The sequence below is a fragment of the Fundulus heteroclitus genome, chromosome 8 (genome assembly GCF_011125445.2).
Source record: "Fundulus heteroclitus isolate FHET01 chromosome 8, MU-UCD_Fhet_4.1, whole genome shotgun sequence".
Classification (NCBI taxonomy): Eukaryota; Metazoa; Chordata; class Actinopteri; order Cyprinodontiformes; family Fundulidae; genus Fundulus; species Fundulus heteroclitus.
In genome coordinates, this window is record NC_046368.1 from 30963190 (window position 1) to 30984697 (window position 21508).

A 21508-nucleotide genomic window follows, 5' to 3' on the forward strand; every position below is an offset into this window, starting at 1 on the left:
AGGTGATTTTTACATCACAAATGAAGCGTTCAAGTCTAATTGCTCATCATTGTCATCTTAAATTTACAGATTCACTTGCTGTGATTCACACAAAGACTCAGAGTTTGTAACAGTCATAGCTGTAATAGTTATTGGCAGCAGTGGCTGAGTGTAAAAGCCACTTAGATTTCCACAGACGCAAGTTTTCATTTCTTTCATTTTTCTTTTTTTTTTTGCCATTGCGGATGCCATTTGATTCAGATCTCATTAATGGCGCATTACTGCTGGTTTACTATCTGGTAGATGTGCATTTCCTTCCGCCACTGAGGGTTGCTGGTTTTACTCTGAAAGTCAGCTCGTGTAAGTTGAAGCTTCCCCAAGCCTCGCTGGTCCATTACTGTGAGCATCCTACTTCTAACGCCGAACTTTAGTCAAGTCATAAAAAATGCAGGCCAAACCTTGCAGTTTATGTGCATCCTGACGGTTGCTAAGCTCAACCTTTGTGCACATAGCTGTTGTCCGCAGGAACTAGGATGGAGGCTTTTCTGGCTACGGTGGGTTTCTACCGGCCCGTAGTTTCAGATTTGCATGGGTTTGTCGTTGAGGTGGTTCACAAGAAAACTTTCACAGCCACGATGGCATAACCACCGAGGAAAATAAATGCAACTAACAGGTGCAGATGGTGTAAAACACATAGAAAATAATGTTTTTTTTTTTTAACTTTTAGCTTATTTAGGAATGTGCTAAAAAGTAAATTGAAACTTTTCCTGTTCAGTCCTGTAAATGGCAAACATTCTGGTAACGGGTCTGTGTTGGGCCGGCTGATTATGTGAGCAAACTCAATGACCTTAAAGACCTTGATCTGTAAGAGCCATATCAGATTAAAGCCAGAGTCTGATTTTCCCGGAAGCTTCTCTAAGTCCCTTTATTAATTGCGCATGTGCAACACTGTCTTACCTGCTCTTACACTCCTCAGGGGATTGCGTGAAAAAAAATCTCCCAAATCCGCTTTGGTCTCATTTCTTTCTACTGGGGCCTTCCTCTTCTTCTTATAAACTTGTACACGGTTCCCATCTTGCGACTCTCAGCCATGTTCAAAGGATACGATGAGAGCAGCGGAGCTACAATGAACGGCTAACACCGAAGCTAACCGCTAAGCTAACAGGATACATAAACACTAGAAGTTTACATCCGCAGCCAGCAAACGGAAACTAACAAGAAACATGCACACATACTGCCGATACTCGAGGGACAGAGGAGGGTGAGACCAGGACCAAAACTCTGACCAATCACTGCCCTTCGGACCGAACGGCAGTGATTGGTCAGTTTTTACAGGCTGTCACAGAGATCACATTTTTTAACCTCTTTTTTCTGAATACATAATGTATTGTCTACTCTCAGGATGGAAGGACCATTTCACCCAGTATAACAAAACGTGTTTCTACCAGCTATAGCTTTAAACGATCAACTGAAATAAGAATCCATCCAAGTGGCAACTCATGTTATTTGCATGCAGCGTTTTAACACATGCCGCCTAAAATATTATACGGGACCAATTATTGCATCCACGCAGGATGCTAGGATGACTGTGGCTTGATACAATTACGATTAAAACTGCACAATACATCTAATCACAAGCGGCATTGCTTTACCAGCGTGTGCAATACTGCAGTTGCAAAGGACTGTGTGGATGTAATATTCAGTAGATTATTAGCCTCTTAAAATAAATGTTAAGCATAAATGTTTGATTAGTTGTAAACCTTATTTACAGACCTGTCAGGAGAGAGGGAAAATATATGTATGAAGGGAAACTGCTAAACTTTAGGTATCAAAAAGCCTAATATTCTCAGGTCTTAAGAGGTTAAAGTGCGTTGCCATTATACTGTTCTTCTCGAAAATCTATTTGGCCAGTTGGATGGACTTTCATTGTCCTTAGCCCCTTTTCCATTGCAGGGACTTTCAGCGATTACTCTGCATTTGGAAAGCCACTGTGATTAATGTAGGAAATGTCCGCTTTCTGTGACACAAAATGAACTTTTACGACGGCAAAATATATCGGTTCAATTTATCAAGCTATCTCGTACTGGCTAAGTTGTTTTTGGAGATGTCCGTTCCCCCTGGGCTTACAGCCGGTCCGCCTCTCCAGCTGACCAGGTGTGGCAGGCTAGCTTTACCTGAGTGGAAGTTAAACTCAGCTTTAATTCAGTCAGATGATGTTGGGTTTTCATTCAGTTTCATTTATCACTGAGCAAATTGATTTGGCTGAGATTAAAGTTAAGCTTCATAACTGGATACTTTTATTTAACTATAATGTCATGCCGGAGAGCAAGAAAGTAAATAAGGAAATTAATAATTAACGCCTTCACAGTCATCAGACGACGTAAGGGAACAGCTGGTGATGCCTCAGTTTCTTATCGCCACTGGCTGGACTGGCGGTGTAGTGCAGTAGGCTCATTTACATGCATTTTCTGTGACTTTTCAAACCATTGGGAACTGAAAGCAAACTAATTGCTTAGAAATCCTTTTACCTGGGTAAAAAATACCCCAGGAATTTAAATCTCAGGGCTCTAGCTTGTAGTGACGGAGCTCCTCATGTTCATGGAATGGTGGCAATATCTTTGACAAAAAAAGGAGAGGGAATATATGGGTTACTTTTTTGTATAGCCCTAAATCAAAATAAATATTGTCTCAAAGTGCTTTACCAAAAAATAAATCAATGTCATCATCTTAACAATGAAGATATTAAACTGCATTTCTTTATATTGTTCTTACCTTACCACAGCTAATTATCCCAACTAATTGAGTTTGAAAACACTAAACGTTTCTCTCTTTGGAAGCAAATTAAATAAACGTGATGAATGATATTTTGCTGTTGGAATTAGGAATGGGGCTTAGGTCTGGAAAATTAATCTTGTTTGCGATATAATTGCAGTTTAAAAAAATGCAATTTCCAAATTGCAGAGGTCTGGGATTTTTGGCCATGTGCCAAGAAATGGATGAAACCTTTAGGCGTCGGTAACATGTTTAAAGTGGGTTTGCTCCACATGGAAGGAAAAGGGAGTTGCAGCTGTGAGATAATCTAATTTTATTAAACATAAATTTTAGAGTTTATTTAATCCTACTTTTTTTATTAGAAACTTTCAGGAATCTCACCGTAGCATTAAGTACTGGTCTAACAGTTTAATACAAAGACTTGTTTGTTGGTTGCACTTTATGTTCAACATTGATGCCCAACTCAACAAGCTGTTCTCTTGAATAATAATATTCTAATTAATACAAAAACAGTTAAACTTCTTGTTTTAAATAGTCCTTGTTCACAAACATTTTTATCTGCAGGCCATTTTTGTTGCTTGTGGTTAATGCAGAGAAAAGTCTATTATGGTTGAAATATATCGCAATTTAAATTTTTGGCAAAATGGTACCGCCCTAATGGGGCTGATCCAATCCAGTAGCAGGTTCTGCTACCAACAAACTTTATGGATGGGATATTTCTGATCTGTACGCTGCGTATGTGCTGTAATGTTTTCTGCTGCAAAGTCTCTAGGTTTACGTAATTACGTAAACGATGAGATCCGCTTCTGTCCAGGAAATCCATTCCGCAGTCAGCAGCCAACTAGCGCAGGCGCATTCAGCCTAGAACCGTGGCTAACCTACTTTTAATCACAACACGCCCACCGTGTGAAAATATGTTACACTAGAAATACCGCAAAGCAAGACGGCAACGTCCAATGTTTACAGAGCCACTGTGCAGAGAGGCTAAAGCGCCGCCGGCACCGACATTAGTCATGATGTCACTGATGAGCGCGGGGCGTTTTGGCCAGAGAGGAGGACTCTATGCACCCAGTTTAGCCCATTTTCTGGCAGAAACCCTGCTCGCTATTGGAATGATGAATTGTAAGAGATGAACTGAGGGTTGTTTGCACGTTGTGACTGAAAAAAGTTCAAAACAAGACGCACGCAGTCATGAAACCGCAGAAAGTTTAGGAAGCCACTCAGGAGTTGTTTGTTTTCACCAAAACCTGATGGCCACTTAGAGTTTGCTGCCATAATGTGATAGAGGGAGCTGGCTTGGATGCCTGCACCGCAGACTTGTGGAGTGTAATCATCTGACTCCTCTCTCTGACATCTCTGGTCCAACCTGTTCACAAACGGAAAAACCGAAACTGGGAAAGACACACGGTAGGCCGGCGTCTGCTTCCCCCACTGTTCCTAGACCATCCATCTAGAGAAGAAAAACTGTGAAGACGTCCTGAATCTGAGGTTGATGTTGTTGATAAAGTTAGGGATTATGCTTCCATGTATCCATCGCAACATAATGGAGAGTAATTTGTAATATGTGCTATTGTTGGTGGTAATTTTCCGGTCAGATCAACTAGACGTGCACAGTTAGTTGGAGCCAAATCCCGATCCCATCCCAAGTATCGGTTCCCAGTAACGGCTCCTTTAAATGAGCGTCTTGGGAAAACTCCGCTCCTGTTACCTGCTCAGATTTACTGCTTTTGTCAGCCGCACCCCCGCTAAGCTGGGCCTTCAGCTTTTGCCCTGCAGCTTCAACAGTTGCAGACTGTCTCTGCAGCCGTGGCATGCAAAACTTGATTTGCCGGGCAAAGCATTTGGTTGATCTAATGAATCCGGGCTTTTCTTTCAACAAGGCGTTGGGTGTAAAAGTACGGTAGAAAAGGGGAAGCCCTCAAGACAACTGGGAGTTTACCTGAAGTAGTGTAGAGGTGAGAGTGACGCCTACGTAGGGCACTAATGTTTTCCCATATATATATATATATATATATATATATATATAAAATATAAAAAAGCGTGGCCTTTGAGGTTACATGCTATAAATGAGCTCCATTAGTGATTCCACACCACAATATTGAAGCTGCTCAGATAAATGCATCGCCTAATGGACTTATAGAAGCACTATTTCACAGCTGTTGAGTAAATCAGCGCACCCAAAGACTCTCACATTAATATGAAAACGTCCTTTTCAGCCAGGCCGGTTTCCCAGTAATGTGTCCATTATATCAGAACGCTGCGGTCACATTATGTTTTCTTTCTGTGCTGCGTCAACCCGACGCTCATTGCACTCTGAGTGCTTCAGAGAATTACTCAAGATTTGATTTGTAAAAGATCAGAGAGGACGAACACGAGGCGCGAGAGCCGAGCGGCGGCGCACGGACTTCACTTGCTAAACCGCTTCCTGTGTGCAGCTGATGGCAAACTTTAGAAGCACACGCAGGCTGCCGAACCTTGATGTAGGCGCGCGTTGGCCTTCGCCGCGCTTCTCGTAAGCTTTCAGGCTGTGCTGCCTGTTGTGGTGGCGGGTCGCAGCCAACTGTAGCGCTCTGCAGGTAGCGCCGCGCTGCCACATTCTCGGCAAGCCGCGGCTAAGTCCTTTGACAGAGAAGTGAGATTATGACGGCAACACTGGAAGCTGTGTAGATGGGGGAGGGTTGGAGGATGGGCTGTTTTTCTTGAGCTTCAACTTTTCTAACTTCAGGTAGAGACACGGATGGCTTCTCAAGTTGTAAATGCTCTCAAGAAAGGCAGGAGCAACATCCCATTATGTCTGAGTGTGTGTGTGTGACAGAGAGCAGTCGCTGTTACTAGTTGGAAATGAAGACTGATTAATTAATTTTAACTTATGTTGGCGTTAAGTGTGGTTGGCATTACTACACCTCAGGTGTAGTAGCAGTCTGAACCAGCAGTCAGACTTTTAGTAGAGCCCTTTGTTAACCAGACGAATGTGACAAGATCTTGTTTTACAGAGGTTAAACATCAGATGGACAGAAGTTAAACGATTCAAATGATTTAATTAAGTTTAAAAAAAGATTCAACCGTCTCCTTTTAAGAAGTTTATCGCAGTTTTTTTTTCTTTCTCTGATTCCACAGCGCCGCCCTGGTACTGAAAATAATCCTTTCTTCCTCCATTAAGGGCTTCCATACCGAAGAGGGATGTTAACTGCATGAAATGGTGGAGCTAATGTTTGCTACGGCCACTGATGGGGATTTTGATTGTTTCCTACTGGCCAATCTGAAAATCGCCTGATTCCAGTGACCAAATGACTTCTAAGGGTTTCTCAAATGTTTATAATCAGGGGCCAAAAAAAAAAAAACCCTAGTTGGGCTGTGATCTGACACGCATGCTGACTGGGGACGGGTATGGAAATGCTTTGATTTGCAAGGAGTGGGTGGTGCGGGCTTCTGAGGGCAACAAAAGTGGCTTCTGGTGCGAAGTAAATTGTTGCATACAGTTGCCAGAGCAACCATCAACCTGTGGGATAAATGAAACCGTACTCGCTTTAGCTTGCCCTGCTCAGCTCTTCCCTAGCCGGTTTAACTCAGCGCGGCTTGTGTTTTGACCGGCTTAGAAATGCCTGAAACAGCCATTTGGGTGGGGGGGGGGGGGCTTTAGTCCCCGTCCGTCCAACGCCCTGTTTGTGACATTAGTTATATTTACACGCAAAAAAGTTCTCAATCGGATTAAAATGTATTCGGATTAATCCTAGTCGGATTGTACCGTTTATATGGGCACACAATCAATGAATCCGATCGTAATGTGTGTGTATATGCCCTGGCTTTATTCAGAATAGAACCACTCTGACATGTGCCGTTATCAAATCCCCCTAAAAAAAAAAACACAGAAGAACTTCCGTCTTTGCTGAACAACAGAAATAGTGAACAAAGCAGAATTATACGAGTTTGTCTTCCGAGCCCTCCGCTGGATTTGCACCGGATTCTGATTACGGTGGAAACGTTACTTTTATTTATTTTTTCAATAGAAGATTTTATCGGGAGCCTCGGCAGTTTTGCTTCTCGACATATTCCCACCACTCGGGAATACGTCACGTTTACGTCGGGCACGCTCGGGTCAGTTTGCCACATTGGTAATAATTTGAGCCTGACTAGTTTACATGCACGTTGATGGGATTATCAGTCAGAATAAACCACCCCTCTCATTCGGAATATTTGCGCTTAATCCGATCATCATATTCCGATTGTTTACATGATACTTTGTTTTTCCGATCAGCCCTTCCATTCCGATTACTATGGTCCACGTAAACATAGCTGTAGACACTCTAAAGTAATCTGGGAGAAATGGCGAACGATTGAAAACTTAAACCACGCTAAATGAAAACACCTCGTTTCCCCTCGGCCTTCGGCCAATCACTGAGAAGCCCTGTGTTCCCCCCTCCAGTCAGCTCGGTTTGACCCTACTGTTGAGCAGGGCCGGAGGGAACCGGGCTGTCCCTGGGGGGAAAAGACGCTCCTGAAACGGTGGGCGGGCGGAGCCGAGCGGTGCGCGGCCAAACCGTGCCGATAGATCTGGGGCTTTAGATGCGACACACAGCAATGCTAACAATAATTTGAGACCCAGAAAAGGGGTCTTCACCTAAATGCTGCTTTGTTATTGCTTGTGTAGCTGCAGCATATTTCAGTAAAGTGCTTCCAAGACACAGGGAAGAATTTTGGCTCACCAGTCAATATTTTCTTGGCAATGTGAGCGCACCCTAATCTAAGTGTGCTTAACGCAGGCTTTCTCATACAGTCGGAAGAAAAACACTTTTCTCTTAGATCCAGTCTGCTCCTTAACATGCAGAGACCATAACGGCATATGACCAACCAGAAATGTAGGGAAAGAAGTGTGGAGATGAAAGGATTCTCCTAAATGTCTTTATTTCCAGGAAGATATTTGGACAACTGCCATAAATATATTTAAAGTTCCCTGTGAATGAGTTTCCATCTTCCTGTTCTCATAGATCCTTAGTCCTTGGCCATGACAACATGTTTACTGCTGCTATAAATTTGCAAAAGTAAACAAATCAAGTGTTACACGAAACAAAACCATAGAAGAAAAAGCCACTTTAATAAACCTTTCCCATGCGACATTTAATATTTAAGGCACTTTTCTTCCCTTGTCTGCCCTTCTCTTTTTTGCTGTGGGTTGGTGTGAGGGTGTTGCTCACGCCCCGACCCTTCATGCTTTGGTTAAAGCAGAGTTTAGCAGAGCAAAATATGCTCATCTGCTGGTTTTTGAGCTGTGTTGACTTGCGATGCATTTGCGATTAAGATGTGAGCCCATCCTATGCCTTGGAGACACCCCCAAAGACGGTAAGCCCAGACACCATGGCTAAGAACTTTAAGATCGTTCCATACCGTTTGAGTTGGCTCTACTACAGCCATGGCTGTAAAAGTGTGCTGAGCAGTCAGCTGCTTAATAGCCTGTGATCATATGTTTTTACATATTAAAACCGGACCGTGAAAAGCAGCTGTGTGATGGTTCTAATGAGAACTTCTTGGATTTCCCCCCACTTCACACCCGCTCACCAACTCTGGTATGGCTGTCGTCCTTCGCGGCTCATAGGGATGGATTTCCTTCACCTTGTGACCGTTCAAAAGTCCCGCTGAGATGAAAAGGCGGCACCTCAGTGATTTGAAAGGGCCCCTTGTCGACGTCTGTGAAGTTAAAGAATCACACATTTACGCAACTTTAAGGGCGTTGCAGATGTTTTTTTATTTTGTTTTCATATGCAGAACTTTGGGCTTTGGAAACTTCACGACCTCTTAGTACGTTTTTCACATTTTTTTAAATGTGACAAAATGATATAAATGACACAATTGTTCTTTCTTCTGAATCCCAAAAAGTCTAACATTAGTCTGATTAAATAATATCAACAATTTTTTTGGTTGAAAAACATACATTTTCTTTAGATTTTAGCTTTGAAAACAGTTTTTTTCTGACCGATCCTAGAAGTTCTAGGCATTAAACAGAAAAGCATGAACAAAATCAAATGGACGTATCCTGGATGTTGAGTGTTGCACTGTGAGTTTAGCTGTTTCCAACAGCCCAACAGCTTTGGACTTCAGGAAGCCCAACCTGTCTTTCCACTTGGCCAACAAGTTAGTGAGTTCTGCAACACCCCCTGTTAACGCTGAGGAAGAAGAGAACCGCTATTTTCAGCACCTATAAACTTCCTCACGGATGGAAGTCACGTTCAAGCTGAAAATATAGTCAACTACAAAGATCTCTAGTATTTGCCGTGTTGCAGAAGGGGAACTGATGTGATCTGTGGTGGTGGTGAATGGAAGTAGCTGAAAATATTACTGGTCTGCATGTTGTTCAGTGTTTTACATAAATGGTCATTTACATTACAGTTGTCAGCTCAAGACAACTAAGACATTTGTAATTGCTGTTGTGAGAAGAGATGCCTATCTAATTTTTATTTATATATATATATATATATATATATATATATATATATAGATAGATAGATAGATAGATGATTTTTTTTTCTCTCACAGGCGTATTTTGCAATGAAGTCAGATCAAATGTGTTAAACAATGGTGTATTTGACATGGTGAAATGGCAATGTAAAATCCAAAAGCTGTTGCAAGTCAAACATTTGTCTTGTTTATTTAGCTCGCATATTTAGGAAGAAGAATGATTCACACAGCTGTCAGTGTTTTCTGAGTCAGTGCGCGTCTTGGGATGAGTTCCAGGGGTTACACCAAATGCAACTTTAACAAAAAGATAAAAATGGTACACTGAGGATTGACGGCATTTGTTTTGTCACTGCGACCTTGTAAAAGGAACATTCGTAGGTTTAGGATTAGTAAAAGGAGACCACTTGGCTTCAGTAATAAAAAGCCTGTATTTCTTGTTAAAGGGAAATTTGCCTTGAATGGTGCTTCTTTTGCAGACAGCTTACAACTTCATCTGCTAATAATTCAAAACTTTTGCCAGTAGGGTTTTATACACTAAGCCGTAAACCCTGAATCCATGTTTGAGCCTTTCTGGTTTCAAATAAGAAAGAAAGTAGTTCATCAATCTGTTTTCTTTGTGTTCTCTGCATTTTGTTGCTAGGTAGAAAAAAAAATTACAGATACAACAGACCAGAAATAGACAATTTGTAAGCATCGTAAAAAGACCACAACTGACTGCTGATGCAGAAGTTGGCTCCTGCTTCTCACATTTCTGCTTGTGCTTAAAGGGGAAGTCCGGTCAACAAGGAAAAATCAGGGTATCATTAGCTATAACTAAAACTAATACGTTTGTGGTTATTTAATGAACTTATCTTTAATCAATAAGAAAATAAAAACATAAATTGTCGTCTGAATCACTGTGTATGGGGGCTGACATTACTGCCCATATTTGGGCAGTAAGGGGCGTTTGACATCACATCCTGGGGCGTGGAAAAGCGGAAGCGGCGACAGCATTTCTCTCCGCTTTTCATGCAAAGTCAATAGGAGCCGTTCTACACAGCTGCGATCATCAATAATTTTTTCGGATTTCCAGAGGACTTCACCACTGACATTCCCACGAGCTATTGCTAAAGGAACAATGCCCACGTACATGGCCATCGGATGTTCCAACACAACTGGTAAAAGTGGAAAAAAACATTGCTTATTTCAACACAGTCACTTCAGCGATCTCTCCTCCGCTGTGTGTGTGTGTGTGTGTGTGTGTGTGTGTTTGTGTCTGTGTGTGCGCGCGCTCAGCTGCAGCGCCGTGCAAAGCTGTGCTCCGCCCAGCATGTGCTGGAATGCTCTTATATTTTAATACTTATACTATAATAATCAGCTAACTTAAGTCACTTCAGCGATCTCTCCTCCGCTGTGTGTGTGTGTGTGTGTGTGTGTTTGTGTGCGCGCTCCGCGCTCCACGGCTCAAAGCCGTGCTGCGCGGAGCGCGCACATACACACACACACACACACACACACACACACAGGCGTGTATAGATATATTCTGTAGGACCCGACTGAGTTTGCAATGGAAAAAGGTGCGCTGGATTCCGTCAAAAGTCCGGTTTCTGTCAAGAAACTCTTCTAAAACATCCATATCGCTATCAGATGATGATGACTCCACAGAACTCTCATCACTGTCACTAAGTACTTCATCACTCTCTGCTTCGTACAGAGCACCAGCCCTCGCCATCTTGGAAAATAGTGCGCGTGACAAACACAGCGTTGAAACTTGCTCAACAGCGGGTCCGCCGAGTGACGTCAAAAAATGGGAGGTGACAGTACTATTCTTGACCAAGATGGATTCCTCCAAATAAACATGATTAAATGTGAATTATTATTAATTAAAAAAACTTATAATTTTTTGCAGAGTATGTAGTAGTTTTATATTTAAAGTACTTTCAGCAGTTTGAATTCTGATTTTGACTGGACTTCTCCTTTAAAGACTATTTAGCTCTTTTCTCTTGAAACCTGGACCGTATATGATCATCTCTAGTTCAACATTTAAACTTCTTAGACTGAGATACCAGGAATCTTATCTAGATTGTTCTGATTAAACAGTGTCATTCTTGTCACCTGCATGTAATGTTGCGCCTGTCTCTGTAGGTGTTCATTGTTCACCCGTGTATGCATAAATAAAAATAAACCCCCCCAAAAAATAAATATAAAAAGTAAAAAAAGGGAGTTTTTTTTTTTAGATCGCCTAGCCTGAAACTCATGTGGACTGAAACTTTACATTCTCACCAAATAAATGTAAAACTTTAACCATACTGTATGGTCATATTATGACATCTACGCCCCACCACATCAGAACAGGAAGTCGATGACCCTCTCGGCCTAATCCACTTCCAATTGTCAGAAGAGAGAAAGATTACAAGTTTCAAACTGTCTTGATAATAATTGTGTAATTACATGATAGATTCCACATCCTACAGGCAGTCCTCACTAGTCCTTCGCCACCAAACAGCTAACCAGCATCGGAAGGTCAGATATCAGTCCGATTTTAAAGACAACCCATCAAACCCAAACTGAAGATAATGTAGCTAAAAGTGCCGCCAGCGCATTTCAGCGTACTGGACTGTTACACCAAAAGTTTTCAAAATCTATGCTGACATTAGACCATTATGCTCATTGGTAGGGCTGCAACTAACCACTATTTTTTTTTTCCAAAATAGAACGTTTGGACTGAGACCAAATAAGCGCACAAAAAAAATTCTACTTAGGTGTTCTGTTACAATTATATTGGGTAATAAATATTTTTGCTTCAAATAAAGACGTTTATGTTGACTAGATAGTAAGTCAATCATTTAATAGTCAATTTTGTCTATATGAACATTGATTTAACACAACAGTAGTGAAGCTGTAAAACTCGTGTCAAATGCGGCTTAGTTGAATCTCACCCTTTAGTGCACCTAGGGAACAAAATTGGGCAGAACAATGAAACCAGAGCAAAAACACTAAACACTTCTGACAATCAAATAAACCAGCAGCCCATTTCATAGACTGTTTCAGCACCAGCTGAATTTGATGTAAATACTTCATCCTGCATTTGTCCTTCTACATATTTTACTTCCAAGAACGTTTAGAAGTTTTTCAGATTTTTCTTTGACGAGTCAAAAAAGGTGTTGGATATTTAATACTTTTTATTTGTTCGGAGGATTTAAAAAAATTTGAGGGTGTCCTTAGGGATGCTTATGTCTTGTTTTTCTGTAAGTGTTTATAATTTGGCTCTGCCTCTCATCATTCTGAGTGTCTCACCAAAATTTCATTATGGTTACCAAACAACAATGAAGACTCTTGATTCTTGAAAAGTTAGTTTAGAGTCCTGCTCCTCTCTCCCATACAGAACCTTAGCTCAGACTTTGCCATCAAGTTAAAACTTAAAGCTTAATCAACAAATTATTACCACCAGAATGAAATAGTGGTTTCTTGACAATTCAACAACTCGTCAGTCTCTCCTTTGAATAAATCTTGGTGCAAAAAACCATGAAGCACGACTTTGGCCGGCAGAACTCCGCTTACAGCCCGTGAGCCAAGTACTGTCGGCGTTTCCTCACTTTGAAACAGAACAAACATCAGATGTAACGACTCACCCTCCAGTTGAGCTCCCATCGCCCTCATCAATGACTCCATGTTCTTTCAGCTCCTGGATCACTGCGGCGTTCCCGTACCAAGTCAAATCTCTCATGTTTTGTGAAGCGCGACATGCTTCCTATCTTTTGAGGACTTAGTTCGAGCCGTGTTCTCTGTCATCATTGGTAGAATTTACTCCAAAAAAAAAATCAGTGTTTGAAAATACCGTCTCCACCTCGCTGTGTTGAACTGGCTCTGCAGCCAGTCAGCGTTGACGACGCTCTGCGGGTGCGGTAAACGGCTCCACGACATGGCGAGTGACGCATCAGTCGCACGACACAACGAATCGATGATGAAACTCGTTGCAGATGCTTTTAATTGTCAATCTTCATCGATTGGTTGTTGCTCTACCATTTTAGACACAGAGCAGTACGACACCGATATTTGAAAGCGACATGGAAAGGTCGGTAAAGCTCTTGAACGTGCATCAGCGTAGTCATAAACCTCCCTAACCACATAAGCCAATGCTAGCTCCGCCGTTAACGCTGAAAACAACGTCCTGGTCAGGACCCTGGAATGGCGTGGCAGCCTAGCTGATGGCAATGAAGTCCGCCGCCGCATCCCGAGCCGGAACAGCGGCATGGTGCAAGGGCCGTCCAACGCTACTCCCAGCTTTAAATCAGTCTCCTTGATAATTACTTTCCAGCGTGCTCCTGTTAGATTTTTAGACATAAGATCAGAGTTCAGGAGCTTGCTTTGCTGTCGGTACCAGAGCTCCGTCATGAGGCAACATGCTGTTTGTTTACATTAGCATGCGTTGATGGAAATGCTGAATTTAAATAATGTCTCCAAAAAGCAGAACAGGGAGGAGGGATTTCTCCACTGTAGTGAATAAATTGGCTGACATTGCTTGGATGATTGACGAGTGTAGGAGAGCTCTTCAACGTTGGACAGCGACGGCGAACGAACGCATGCTTTATTAGGCTCAGCTCTGCGTGTTGCTCCTGATTGTTTAAGCTCTCTACGCACGGCGGCTCCGAACGCATCAACACCAGAAGGAGTGCTACATCCGGGCTCTGGTCACTGCCCACCACTCATAAACTCTCAACATCATGTCAATGCACTGCAGGCAGTGCAGCCTTTATTTATCACTGCGGGCCGGCAGGCAGTCTGTCACTCAAGCCACGCTGTCACAGCAGGAGCCTCTTGGTTTCGCTCCCCGTCGCGGTCATTTGCCCCCATAAGCAAATGTTGATGGAATGCGGCCGCTGTTGTTTCCAGCTGAGCTCTGCTTAGCTTAAATGCTGCCAATAATGCACAGAAAATGGCAGTTCAGGCCTTTAAACAGGGGAGTGTCACGTCAACATGGTAGCAGCTAAAGGCAGAGTATCTGCTTGGCTGGTCTGAATGTTTTTAATGCCCCACCTATGGCTGGAATATACATATTTATCGTCAGGGCTTCCCCCAAAAGCCACACAGATGTGTATTTTAATGCCTCATAATGCTGGACTGTCAGAGTAAACGTTAGTCTTTGTGGTGTGCGGGGCTGGTTTCACACAAATAATCCAGTCAGCTGCTAATGATTCAGTGGGGCAAGAAGTTCTGGTCTGAAGAGGAAGTGTTTACTTCCTCACTTCTCGTCTCGGCAGCTGTGGCTGAAGCTGAAACGTTGCATCCAGTGTTCACCAAACGGGTTGCGCCCATCTGTGCTCTCAGCGCCGTCAGCCAGGGTCTGCTGTCACAGAGGTCCAGTAAGAAGAAGTCAGACGTCTGCCTCGTTGCAGTGTTGAAACGCACTTCTGCTCAAAGGTCTTCAGTCGCTCTCGCCTCCGTTTCTGTTTGTAGCACCAGGCAGAAAATGGAAGGAAATGGCATTTTATATAAATCTATGTGCTGTAGTGATGGGGAAGTCTTTGTTTTTTTAAAAACACACCATAAATTATTTAAGGAACCTGTTATAGATTTTTTTTGTCTTGGGAAATAGTTGTGGAGAATATTTCAAAGCTCTTTTGATGTTTGCTTTTCTTTCAAGATCAGCCCACACTGCTTTAATAATGTTAAGGCCCGGACTCCAGGGAGACCAATCCATGACTCACAGCGCTCCATTGTGAGTTTTTCTATTTATGTCAGATTTCTACTGCATTAGCAGGTGGTTTGGGGTCATCCCCGTGCTGAAACCCGAAACCGCTTTCAATCAGATGCTTCTCTGGTCGCACCTCAACGCTGCGTCTGAATTTAACTAGACCTCCTCTGGGTTCACGGTTCCAGAAGCACGGAGAACAAAACGCAACAGCCTGATGAGCAGCCCCAGACCATGACTGTGACCCCGCTGTGTTTTATAGATGGCTTGAGCTGAACACTGCCGGAGCCGCCATCTTGTTTCTTCTGGTTAGAGACGACGTAGAGGCAGACATTTCTGTAGGTCTGTGGCCAGCAAGTTTCTGTCCAGTTGTGTGATTTGGCCTTCCCAAAGTGAGACCATTTCCATTGCAACCTTAGTTATTGATAAATAAAGGCATACAATGTTAAGCATATAATTAAACTAGGGCTCCATGAAATAAGGAAAGATGTTGTGGTGATATTGCTAAATATCGCAATGAATTTCTGTTGTGATTTGTCCACATTTTTATCTTTCTTGCTCCTGAAGGCTTATAATACATAAACCCTGATTTTATTAAGAAGGGCTTCTCAGGACTCTCAAGGTTGCTGTACAACTACAAGCAAACATTCAATCGAAACATTAAACTAGAAGTCCGAAAAAGGAGAGATTAAGACCATTGTACACCAGGAGCAGTTAAGGATGGGCTGCTCTAAAGAGGTGGGATTTCAGGCCGCTTTTGCACAGTTAGAGACAAGTGATGCTGAGGAGCAAAGCGACCGCTGGCCCTGCTCCCCATGGAGGTGAGATGGTCAGAGGGAGGAGGTGGAATGGAGGAACGAGATTGTGAATGGTTTTTAAAGTAGAAGAATTTTAAAGATGATGCAAGATTTAACGGGGAGCCACTGAAGCTGCTTGTCTTCTCTGAATTGGGTGAGGGATCTGTGAGATCACTTGCTTGAAATTGATGCATATGAAATTTCGATGTCGTGCACGCGTCCTGACGAGGACCAACGGACAGGGTTCCTGTCCGGTGCTGCCGACGAGCAGCAGGCCAAAGAGACAGATTGGTCCGGGCAGCTAGGCTTTATAGAGAGGGCACCCTGCAATGAGCGAGTTCATTGGGGAGGAGAACCTGCAGCTTCTCACATTTACCTGTGGCTTCAGGCTTAGTCTTACTGTTCTTGTCCGATTCCACAGCAGAGCTAAGATAGAAGCTCAGTCGATACCAGCCGGCTCACTATGCATTGTTCTTTGATGTTGAGTTTAAAGTGACCCTACACCTTTAAAACGTTCTCCTTTTCTGCGCTTCGTTTATCACGTTGATGTCTCCCTCCAAAGCTGATGACCTCACTCGGCATCCACGTATCAGCAGGGTAAGGTAGGCTATCATCATGAAGGGAACGGATCGCATCATGAGAGGCGGAGTCACCGCTCCGTTCAGGAAATCCTTCCCACAGTTAGCAGAGCAGCCCGCAGAGACTCTGGAGACTTTTCAGCTGAAAACATTAAAGCACAGATGTCTCTTATGGATTGGAAATGTTACGATCCAGAAAATACATTTTGTTTTGGAATCTGCTACCGATGCCGGATCGGCCCCTTCTGTAATGTAAAGCCTTTAGTGCGTCTGTAAGCGTAAAGTTTCTGTGAAGTAGCTGTTCACACTGTTTTTGGTGGTGCTAAGTCGCTGCTGATCTGGCAGATTGAGAAAGCCGAAAGGCTCAGTCATCGTATCCATAGGAACAGAGAGGATGTTCGACTGAACTAAACAGTTCAAAACCTAACTAAGGTCTGTTGTGAAGTAGTATGAAAAACTATTAACACCCACCAACATGGCAGATTACATTCCACTGGTCTAAAGGTTTTGATTCTGAGCTGGTGTGAACCATCTTGGCTCAAACAGGTGGAGTATGCCTGGCTAGCTGTTAGCTTCCACCACTTTCTCAGGAGCTCACTCTAATATCCAGTATTATTGCGCAGCTATAGATCATAGTCACAATTGTAGCTATGAATGATTTATGAGCAGTTCTGATGGCATCTCAGTGGCAGGTGGAGTACTGTAAAATACATTTGTGTACACATGTTGGTTTTAATGTTTTGAGTGCATAAATGGTTGTGAGGCAGAGGACTTTTCTAATGGGAGAACAGATGAAAAAGTCTTTGTTTAACATTAACCTGTGACATTTGGTGGCACCTTCAAACCAAACTGTGACAGAAAATGGGAGGCAGGGCGGCTTTGGCAAAGCTGCATTGAAAAAGGCGGGGTTGGGTCAGCAGATCGTTGGCAGGTCGTATTGTCTGAGGTAGAACTCACTGAAAAGGTTCAGACCAATGCATTCTGGGATGCCTTTCCTTCAGATGTTTGTGATCGGTTTCAGCGTGTAGTTTTTAAATATTCTACAAGTCGTTTTAGACGTCCGACCGTTTGGAAGACGGTCACCTAAATTTTGGATTTTAAATTTCCCCCACAAATACAAACATTGAGCAGCAAACCCTCTTCCAAACAACCACAGTCTGGGCAGGGGTCTGAAACTTGGACCAACACATCATAAAGCAAAATGTTGAGAAACCTAAAGGGTTGTCAGCAGCCGTCATCCTTTAAGAGGAAACTTCTGTCATGCTCTAAGTGGTTGGTGGTATTATAAAGCAGATCATTGGCTGTTCAGCCGCATGGTGTGTTGCCTGCTGCAGTGTTTGCAGGTAAAACCTCCCTCTTGCTTTCCTGCTCTGTGTAGGGTGCTGATAAAGTGTTAATGGGCCTTTGAGGAACGGTGTTAATTGATTCATTCTCCTTTGGCTTCTTCTCATTAACACCCAGTCCCAGGATAGCTTGTCTCTCTCCAGGTCCCCTCAGAAGCCTCCCGTGTGTCCCTGTTCCCTCCCCGCAGTTCCTCCCTGTCAGGGGCGGGTGGCAGGGAGAGTTTCAAACCTGGGTCAGGATCCGGGACGAAGCTGGAAGACAGTTCCTGAGGCTTTGATAATGCACACCAATTAATGCTTCTCCTTCCTGTTTTCACAGTATTCGCAGTGTGATGCAGAAGTACCTGGAGGAGAGAGATGAACTCGCTTTTGACAAAATTTTCAACCAGAAAATTGGTAAGTCTCACTGTTTTTTTAAGGGGAAAAAAGGATGTCTTACATTTCAACATATAGGAGGAAGTCTCACAACATCAGTATCATTCAGTCCCCTTTCCTCTTTTTTCCTGTTTCTGACCACTGCTTTGATGGCCATTCATCACTTGGCCTAAATCTGAACATTTAGCAGCATTTCATTCTACAGTCCATTAAACAAGCAGTCCTCTTCTTCCATCCTCCGTTGTGTTTATTTGCCTTCATGCAAACAATTAGTTTTTCCATTCACATTTTAAATAAAAAGCACCTTCCATATGTATTGGAAAATGCTTTAAAAATAAATAAGCTGTCATGCATTAGCATGGTTTTGCGCAAGGAATTTAAAAAAGTAATGTAACTCTATTTGAGTATGTTTATTCGATGGGAAAATAACCCAGGTTAGGATCAATAAACTGTTTTTATTAATGCACAAATCTATCTGAAGCATCTTTAATACAGTTTCAAATTTTCCACACCTTTTTCTCTTGCATGTAAATATGTTTCAGTCAAGTGCTGTTTTTAAATTAGCGATTCCTCAAAATGGGAAAGATAAGAGAACATGCCATTCAAGTAAGGCACCTTGAATGTGACACTATCTCAAGTCAGCAGTATTTAAAACGATGAAAGGCGGCAGGAGATCAGGAGACCCAAGATCCTACTGCCACCGTGTAGATCAAGGGCCGATGCAAGGGAGGTTGAAATACGCATTAGGAAAGTGATTTAAAAACTATTTCATCATCGTTAACAGAGGTGCCAATAAATGGAGAGGGTGGGATATAAAAGCGTTGGTATTGCTGCCAGACAGACTGCCTGTTGCAGAGGGAGCGGGCTGTTGGCTCAGGATTGCTTCCTTCAGAGACGGTGGAGAGTTGACAGAGAGACGCAGCTTCGTCAAAACGCACTAATACGCACTCACAGTCAGTAAGTCCAAGAATTGTTTTAGGTACCGACAGCATGAGGTCACAATAGGGTGACTGGTGCACCTTGAGCCATGATTCCTGGTGTCACCAGAGGGCCTCTCTTTGGAACAGAGTTCTTGATCTCCACCGTTGTTGTTGTTGTTGTGAGACAGATTTAAGTCAGTGGTTTGTTTTGCTGGCTCAGTGCACAGCGTTCTGATCCCTGCGTCCTCTGGCTGGCCGGGTGGAAGCCGTCCCCCTCTCCCCTCAGAGTGTTTCTATTCAGGGCTGGGTGCCAGCGGTTGTGGCGTACCAGGGGACCACAGCCACCCTGCAGGCTTGTGCTGGGTTTACTTACTCTTCTCACCCCCCGCCCCATGAGAATAGGCTGTGTTAATTGTCCCTCGCTCCATCTTCGTCTTCAGCTCCTCTCTCTCTGTCAGGCTTAACACTCATTTCATTTCTGCCTGTTGTGTTCAGTGTCATCTCCTCCATCCTCTCCTTTCTGGTCAGAACATGCACTGAAGATGGATTTCTCTCAATACAATTAGTGGATGGTATTTTCTTGGTGACATTTTCTCCAAAATGGGTTATAGCTCTTCAGAAAACAGCATGTGGAGAGTATTCATATGCCCCCCCCCCACCCCGAATAATAACTAAACTTGAAACTTCCAAGGATTATACATCCGTGCAACATGCAATTCAGTTTTATTCCATTCAAACAGGTTCAGTTCATACATATTTAAATAGTCCAAATTTAATTCCAGTCCTGTCCAATTCATTAACTCTCAATCCATCTTAAAGTCACATTATATAGTCTGTTATAGTCCAGTCAAAGTCAGTCACCCTTCAGTGTCAGGCACAAAAACTTGAATATCTAAAACCACCTGGAACCAAGCGGTCCAGTTTATGGTGGTCTGACTCTTCACTAAGTCCACACTACATGTTAAAGAGGCCCACATCTAACATCTCTGCCTAAATGTGACCCATGTTTGATTCTTCTCTTCATTTTTCCAAATCAGACTCAGGCCACTTTCATGTGTGCTCCCAGATCTGTGTCTGATTTTTATTTTTATTTGAACCTTGGTTTAAATGTACGCCTTTCACATCTTTGTGTCTAACAGACTCAAATAAAGGAAAGTATCATAGCAATGTTGCTAGCATGTGCTAATAGTAACACTCTTACCAACTAATATCAAATTGGTAAGAACACTGTTTTCAGTATTAGGGAGATGTTAAAAATGAAGCTAGTGTCTGAGATTATTGCAGAGGAAGCACAGATGATGGAAGAAACGCTGTCCTTTGAAATCTCACTCATCACATACCAGCAAAATCTTCACTAGACTTCCAACTCGCTTCGACGGATGTTTCAAGAGTTTGCGGGTGTGACTAGTGTGTGGGGATGACCCTGAATGACCTGCTAAGGACACACACAGAGGGTCACAGCAGCCAAAATGCTAAAGAAACTATTAGATATCTCTCCGTACCTTCTGATAGGGGACCGTGTCTTTACACAGATAAACAGTTACCCTCTGGTCATTTAAGTTCACCGCTGGCTACAATCGCTCCACCAAAAGAAAGATTTAAGTTAGCAATCGAGCACATCTAAATGTAAGTTGAGCTTTTTGTCTTCCAAATATTAGGCTGGACGAAGCTCTTATTCTGAAATGATGCTGTTGGAAACGTGAACTACTTGAGATAATGATTCAGTTTGTAGGGAAAGTTATCGTTATATTCCAGGAAAAACATTTTATTGCAAAGATGGGTACAGCCCCAACTCTGCTTGAAGTCATGTAAAAAGGTTGAATGCTGTTAATTATTATTGATGTAATGGCTAAAGATCAGTAACTGAGCACAAAACCTGTCAGTCTTGGTTACCAGGGGAGCAAATTCTCCAGTTATTCCAATAACCGATGTCGGAGAATGTCGACCTGTGTGAAGTCGTGGTGCCAGAAGCTTTAGCAAACAGTTTTGGGCCAGTGAGCTTGTCTTGCATATTTGATATTTAAATGTGTAGATTTGCATGTTTCTGTGGCATGAGGAGGTAGCTGTTTGGGTGCTTTCTAAAAAAAAAAAAACCCAACAACAACCTTTTTGAGCAGTGGAGGTGGCAGCTTGTGTATCAGCTTCAACATGATCAACAAATCTGAACTTTAGCTTTACAAACTAAAATGACTAATTATTTACACGCTCTAAACTGTATATCAGGTCATACGACATTTAGAGGAAGAGTGAGTAGAAACCTGTCAGAAGCGCCTTGGGTTCTTTGTTTTGAACAGTATTTGGAGGATAGGCGTGTATGACTAAAAGGGAAACCTGCAGTGCAGCGAGGGACTCACTCTTACTCCCCCTCTTTTTACTATGATCAACTCACATGACCGCCAGTGCTGCAGAAAACTGAGATCTCAGCACATCTTCCTAATTTCACACACGCTGACCTCTTCAGTTAGCTTAAACCTCCAAAAACGGCCTCCTACCTGAAACCTCCACAACATCTACTCTCGTAAGGCATTCAGAGCTCTGCATCTTTGGAAGCTTTCCAGAGGACTCACACTTAGATCCTTTGTTTGTGTTGCATTTAGGAGCACTATGACCTGTATCACAGATG

General features: G+C 42.8%; 1 protein-coding gene across 4 annotated transcripts in view; it reads left to right on the forward strand.

The window, feature by feature from the left end:
• The window catches only part of grk3 (G protein-coupled receptor kinase 3), a 122817-nt gene that overhangs the window by 4859 nt on the left and 96450 nt on the right, over window positions 1-21508 (forward strand). For 2 of the 4 annotated variants that reach the window (XM_036140564.1, XM_036140567.1), the window contains exon 2: window positions 17910-17986. The exons of the other annotated variants lie outside the window; for them this stretch is intronic. In XM_036140564.1, the coding sequence (XP_035996457.1) occupies window positions 17910-17986 (77 nt within the window). The remainder of the gene's footprint in view (window positions 1-17909; window positions 17987-21508) is intronic. 4 annotated transcript variants of the gene reach the window in all.